The following is a 7,118-nucleotide window of genomic DNA, read 5'->3' as shown; positions in this document are numbered from 1 at the left end:
ACAATAAGCTAATCATTATACTCATTAATTTTAGATTGGTTTGTAATTTCTGGCAAATTTTTGAATCTGTATTACTGAACCGGTTATTTTCTGCGGCAAAGAAAAGTGCTGCGAATAAGCGAAGTTGAATTAAGAGAACAGAGGTAAGCGCTAAAATAAATGTCTTGTGTGTTTTACTGATGCTTTTTAAACCATAAGTGACTGGCGTGTTTAAACCGCTTGTTTTTGCATGTCGATTTAAAATACGCGAGTCGTGACTTATATACCAAAAAGCAGTACGGATTTGTATCACATAATACTGTGGGGTAAGATAGATACTGTTAGCGCATAATATCCCATATTTCTTAATCGTGTTCTAAATAATAAACAGTGCCCTTTTACACTCGTGAGGATTCGGTTATATAATTCTGTAATTAGTCTTTCATACTACCAAATGGGACGATAAACGAGAACGGTAACCGGAATCATCCTATATCTTATAACGAACCTATACATTAATTTAACGTGTATTTTTTCACCAACGCAAAGCGCCTTTCTAGCCAATTTCACTCTGCCTTGGATAAACTAGCGAGAAATGCCTTTTAACACCTGACATATGTAGGATTAACATCTATGCGTTGTCAATTCAATAAACTATCAACGTAACACATACAACGCAATTTCCCTAGGTGACTGTATTGGGTATAGAAAATTCACGTCTTATGCGGTCATGCGGAAAATTTAATTTAAACGAATTGATTGCCGTGAATTACAAGCAAGCACGACGAAAGGTTACTGTGGTAGTGACTGCTGGTCAGGAAAATTAATGTGGAATATAATGTATGGTAGGTTTGGCTGAGATGGTGTATGTTTTTATTACGGCCAATTTGGTCATAAACAAAAAAATGTTAAAAGATTTAAAAACCGTATCTAATTTCGGCTTTAAAATAGCGTTGGTATAATTTGTGCTAACGGTAACATTACCCCACAGTACTTTATGATGTATCGCGGAAATTATATGCCAAATGTAGTATAATAGTTAGACATTATAAAGTAGAACGAATTATTGACTGAAAGCGTTTCGTGCTAGATGACGTACGCAGGCATAATAGAATATAAAGTTTAGATAAATTTCTTAATTCTGGACAAAAAAAACTACTGATTTAAGAGATGAAGCTTAACAGCTGTTCGACATTCAGTTTTATAAATATTTCCCGTTTTGAATGTGAATGTTTTCGTATGCATATCAACAGAGAGACTTTTAGTATTAATTATTAATGGTCTAAAGAGTACAACATTTATTGTAAACAGTAAATGTATCTACACTTCATATGGTGCGCCTGAGACGTAAATATAACGTAATAGTGTTGAAATGTCTATGTGTTTTAGCAAACATCTTGGCGGTACGCAAGTGAGACTGCAAAACAGTTTTCTATCGACCCAATTTGGTAGTCATTTTCATATAGATTATATACAAAATCCTTACGATTGTGAATGGTGCTGTTAATGGTTAAAACTCGATTAGGAAATTTGGAATATTATGTTGTAACGGTATCCATCTTACCCCACAGTACTTTATTCAATAAACATTAAACCTATCTCGGTTTTCCACACTATGAGCGTCCAAGAGATTTTATCAATTTGAAAAGGTAATCCATATAAAATGCTCCGCCCCCGAAGCACCCCTTAATCGCTTAATAATCTTTCCATAAGCGGCTTAATTAATAATATTAAACTTTGTGGCTACGTTGGCCATGCGAGCATACATTTTTAATGCTTTAAATCGCTGTCAGCAGAATTTGGACATTGCAGTCCCACGCAATTGGCCAGTTCAGATTGTACGTTTACTTATAAATAATTCAATGTAGCATGATTAGTTTTTTCAGGATTACTTGCATACTTTAAAACTAAGTTATTTTAGACACAATTCGACTTATTTAATTATATAGGGTAAGATGGATACTGTTAGCACATAATACCTCATATTTTTGGAATGGAATTACAACAGATTGCACTATATTACAATGTATTGCAGTTTTACAGTTAGTTAGCACTTAGAACTATACCGAACAACAAAATGTGCGCGTTCCTCCAAAGTGTGTTGGATAATAATGAAAACGAATGGTCTGAACTTCTCGGTCAACGACAGTATATATATATACGACAGTATACAGTAGGATTGGGGAAGATAGAACATTTTTAACTCTATTTTCTCGTCCCATTTAGTAGTAAACAAAGAACATTCAAAGAAATAGGAAACTATGTCCTCATGACTCTCATAGACTGTTGTTAATTGTTTAAAACACGATCGGGATATTATGTGCTAAAGGTGTCCCATCTTCCCCCACCCTACTATACATATATATATATAACACGGGTGTTCTGTTTTATACAACGCGTGCTCGTTTTCAAGTTATACCGTGTTACCTTGCTTTATATTGTACAACCAATAAGGGGCCACTGGATTACATCACCTTTATATAATGCCCTAGGATACATATATGCGCTACAGCGCCGGACTACTAAAGAAAACAGATATAGGATACTTAAACCGTTTGAGATGTATTAATTGAACGCATATGTTGACTGCAATACATTACACGAACAGGTATCTGTCAGGTTTAAATTTTACGACTGAATGGCCTTCCTTGACCTGAGTTACATCCAACAAAGTAATATCTTTAACGTAACATAAAGATTAAAACCGTGCGATTAAACCGGCTTCCGCCCACTATATAGACAGATTAATTGGAATATAACATTTACGCATTCTTTAATCAACGCTTGGAAGTGTATTGCTCCACACCTGACAATTCGTAAAACGGGTATCGATTCTACCTTTACACTCAACGCCGTTTCTTAATGGGACTTTCATTATAAGAAGCATTTGCGCTTAAACAGACGTGTGGATAATATATTGCGCAATTATTCCAATAAAGACTCGCCCGTTCTCTGTCTGTTGCGTTTTAAGGTCGTAATTACGAAGGTGCGACCCTACTCTACAAGGGTGTAAGTACAGGTTTGAGTCGTGCTGTTACAGTATAAACCTCACAGGTCAAATGGCATGGAGCATAACGGTTATTAAATTCGGTGTCAAGACGTTGCTAAAGTTGTAATTACATGAGAATAAAATGATACCGTCGTTTTCGTGGTGGGAACGTTTATATGGCTTGTGTGAATATGCCTACAGTGTGAGAAAAATAGGCTGAAGATATTTAACATGAATAGTAATAATACGTTCATACTCAATATATATTGAGTAGGCAATATAATAGGTACTAGACCTCATTGTAAAGGGTGTAGTACTAAAGCACGACTATTATAGTATATATGCAAATACTTATCGGCAAATTAGAATCCAGAAACATTCGCTTCGTACATTTTGTTTAGCGGAACGTTTGCGAGTTTCGAGGTACTAAAGGTGTATTGGTCACTGGTTATTTCACGATTTTTTTCAATTACAACTATTGAAATAGCATAAGCTAGATTAACCAAAAGGCGATGTTAGTCACTGCTATAGTGGGCCATATGGCCGTAATATTACCCTATTATTCGGTGTGTAGTAGAGTGGAGGGAAGAGGGGGCATCTTTTCATTCTATTTTCACGTGCAATTTGGTAGTAAACAAATAACATTTAAAGAATTATAACACTGTATCCTTAAGACTCCCATAAACCGTTGTTAGTTGTTTGCGAGCTGAAGGTGCCCCATCTTCTCCGCCCAATTTTACGATATAAAGATATTGGCTATACCGAGCTATGGCCATTTAAATGCCATAACCGCAATGTTATGGCTTGTCTTGGTTTCTTTACGAATCGAGTAGCTCCGAAGCTTTAAAAACATTGTCGTCCAAGAAAAACATTCCGGCTGAAAAGTGCTTCGTTTTCTTAAACAACAATACGAGTGCGGAAAATCAAACGGGTCAACAATAAAACCAGGTATAGCGGAGAAAAGTTCTTTCTCGTAGCGGGGTTGTATTAAATAGGCCGCATAAAGTATTTATACCTGTTCAAAGCGAGCCCTTAAAGTGTCTTATATAGGGTTATGTATGTTGAAGCCAGATAGCGGGCAGAAGCCGAATGGACCATACGTGTTTTTTATATTGTACCAGAAGGCACTTCGTTTGTTTTAAGTCGACAGTTATAAGCACGAGGTATATGACTTGCTATGTATGACGGCGGAAGTTATAAAGGTAAAGCCGTAGCGGTCACGAGATGAATGGACATTGCATGTCTAATGCTGTACCAGAAGCCACTCAGTTTGTTCATTCCGTTTGTTCTTATAAGTCGACAGTTAGCATGAGGTATATGGTTTTTTAAATATGACGGCCGATGTTTTAACGTTCAAGCCATAGCGGACATAAAGCGATTGGACGATACGTGTGTTTTATAATTTAGCAGATGGCACTTTGGTATAAATCGACAGTTAGCATGATGTATAGGTTTTGCTATGTATGACGGCGGATGTTGTAACGTTTTTAAACCATGGTGGGTCTGAAACGAATTGACGATAGGTGTCGTATATTGTACCAGGAAATTAGTATGTTCAGTCAGCAGGAGGTATAGGTTGTTGAGAGATGTACAAGAGAGAGCACCCGTGTTAGAAAACTGTAGTTCCCCGCCACGCGAGGGTGAATAAGTTACATTCATTCATTAGACGCAGAAAGAAAGACACTGTAAAAATATCATATTTCCAATGAAATATTTACATCTTCATTTATCTATTGCCCAAAGAAACCATATAGATACATCAGTTACAAATTCAATGCTGAAAACTTAATCTAATGTCATGATATGCGAAAAGGATTTATGAATAAACTGATCGTCAAAAATGAAACTTACTACAAGAAAATGAACCGGTAGCAAACCATGTATGCTGAAACCGATTTTAACCGGTCAATACCGGTTACGAGCAGGTAATTACTGAAAATCATTTGTTAAAAATATAAATTTGGCGTAGTTTGTCTTGGGACAAAAGTAATGTAGTGTCTTTCAGTTATAGTTTATATGAAGCGTTGTTTTATATATAGTAGGGTGGGGGAAGACAGAACATTAAAGCACATAATATCCAAATATCCTATTTGAGTTTAAACAAGTAATAACGGTCCATGGGAGCTATGAGGATATGGTTTTATAATTCTTTGAATATCTTGATTACTACCAAATGGAACGGAAAAATAGAATGAAAATATGTCCCATCTTCCCCCACCCTACTGTATATACTGTATGATGCGTTTCTATAGAATAGATGGGACTTATTTTGTACACAAGCATATTACGTTTCTGGTAATTGAATTGTTGTTGAAGCTATTACAAACATTACACTGTTGTTGATAACTTATATATTTTCTAGTCATGCCGCGCGTGTAATTTCTTGGCAATTTCATTTTATTCGTGCCTTGGCTATTTACTGAACGCAACCCAATTTAAAATCATTTCCTTTCATTAGGGTTCAATTTTAAAAATCGAAATTCTGTTTAGCGGGTTTTTAAATCTCAATTTACCTCTTGAAATTTTAGTGTGCACGGTTAACCTGGCCCCTTGGGATATCTCTGTTTTGAATAAATGCAACTTATTCATGCTCGTATGGCGATGCAACGATAGTCATTATAACACGGGTGTTATGTTTTTATACGCGTGAATGAATGTAACTTATTTATCATTGCGTGCCCGCTAACGACGCTGCTGTTCTGTTTTATACACCTCATGCTCGCATACGGGAGTTACCACTCATGCAACTTTTGTGTAGATAGCATTTGCGTTGCTTGTTTCGCCATGGGACACAAACGCCCACAATGGTACTAGCGCCGTCAAGCCTCGAACCTGTAAAGTCTATACCACGACGTTCTTTGAAAAAACAAAATTTAAATGTAAATCAATTGGACATAACCTTGAGGGAATTGTAGAATTCCAATAAATGTTATGCTTACTATTTGCCTTGGTGTTTAAACGCTCATAATGTTGACTCTTTTATGCTCAAGTATTTGCGCTGACGGCTTTACCAAGAAATAATTCAAATAATTCAAGACAACGACAGCCGTTACAACATGGGTGTTCTGTTCCATACACCTCGTTCCCGCTTACGAGTTACCACTTTAACAGCTAATTAGGATTATAGCAGGATTATAGCAATCAGCGTTAAAGTATCTTGACAGATACGCCGCAATGGTAGCGGCGTCAAGCCCCGAACCCCCTCTAAGTTATAGAGGCGCGCCAATCATTTTCAGCGCCAGTCTGTCAATTCTCATGCTCGTTAAATCATATACAGTTTACGCTTGTAATGGGCAATTCACTTTGCCAGAAAGGTCAACTCTTTTTAGTGCTTAAACAATTCAGATTCGGCTGAGACGTATATGCTAATAAAAGCGAAGCTATATTGCAATACCTCAACAATTTCGATAGGTTTTTAACTGTAAGTGTTTTAACGACTGTTGTTTCGTCGTTATATCCGGTCTTTTCGTTTTAAATATTTTTTAAACTGTAGATTGTTGACAGCAAACACAAAAATTCTAGTGCCATAAGTATTTCTGTTAGCTGCTTTTAATTATACGATTTACCTTCACAGAATTTAAAATTTTATCACTTAATTTTATTTTAAATTGTCGTTTTCTTTTAAAATAGAGTAAACCTATTTAAAATGCAAGATTGCGAATTACTGTGGGTTCTGTACACGCTTGAATGGGAGTAAAACACGCGACCGTTTACGTATTTGAGGACCAACAAGTTCTTTGGTGACGAAAAACAAAAATTTCCACTTTCGCTCACCGTCTGCAGTACGTGATTTACGAAAGGGGATTTCCGAAATACTGGGAAATAGGTTCGAGTTATCGCTTTGGGGTATAGGGATTACAGGAGTAAAATGGTTACAACTTGAAACGTTTTTTATGTATTAGTTAAACATGTTTTGGTTGCAGTTATAAACTTCGGGCTATGAAAAGAGGTCATAATAACTTAAAATACAGTAGGTTGGTCAAGATGGTTTAGGTTCTTTTTATCGTCCCATTTGGTGGTAAACAAAGTTTTTTTAGCATTCATATCCGGTAACCGATTAGACGGTTAGCATTTGCTCGTATGTGCTTTCTTTCAGCGGCGGATCACGTATTTTATTTTTTAAACTTTCAATTTCCGTACCAATTTTCGC

At 36.3% G+C, this 7,118-nt stretch overlaps 1 protein-coding gene across 8 annotated transcripts in view; it reads left to right on the top strand.

Annotated features, from left to right (window-relative positions):
• The window catches only part of LOC149734961 (voltage-dependent T-type calcium channel subunit alpha-1G-like), a 39,187-nt gene continuing 32,069 nt past the window's right edge, over positions 1 to 7,118 (top strand). For 6 of the 8 annotated variants that reach the window (XM_089880217.1, XM_089880225.1, XM_089880219.1 and 3 more), the window contains exon 1: positions 4,694 to 4,893. In XM_089880217.1, coding sequence (XP_089736343.1) covers positions 4,847 to 4,893 — 47 coding nt within the window. In that variant the 5' untranslated portion in view covers positions 4,694 to 4,846. Of the gene's footprint in view, positions 144 to 668; positions 825 to 4,693; positions 4,894 to 7,118 lie in introns of those variants that run through there. The other 2 variants (XM_089880222.1, XM_089880221.1) reach the window with 2 other exon arrangements.

This window comes from Ciona robusta, chromosome 6, assembly GCF_009617815.1.
Source record: "Ciona robusta chromosome 6, ASM961781v2".
Taxonomy (NCBI): Eukaryota; Metazoa; Chordata; class Ascidiacea; order Phlebobranchia; family Cionidae; genus Ciona; species Ciona robusta.
The sequence above is the reverse complement of the archived record's forward strand: the minus strand, read 5'-3'. Positions and strand labels throughout refer to the sequence as shown.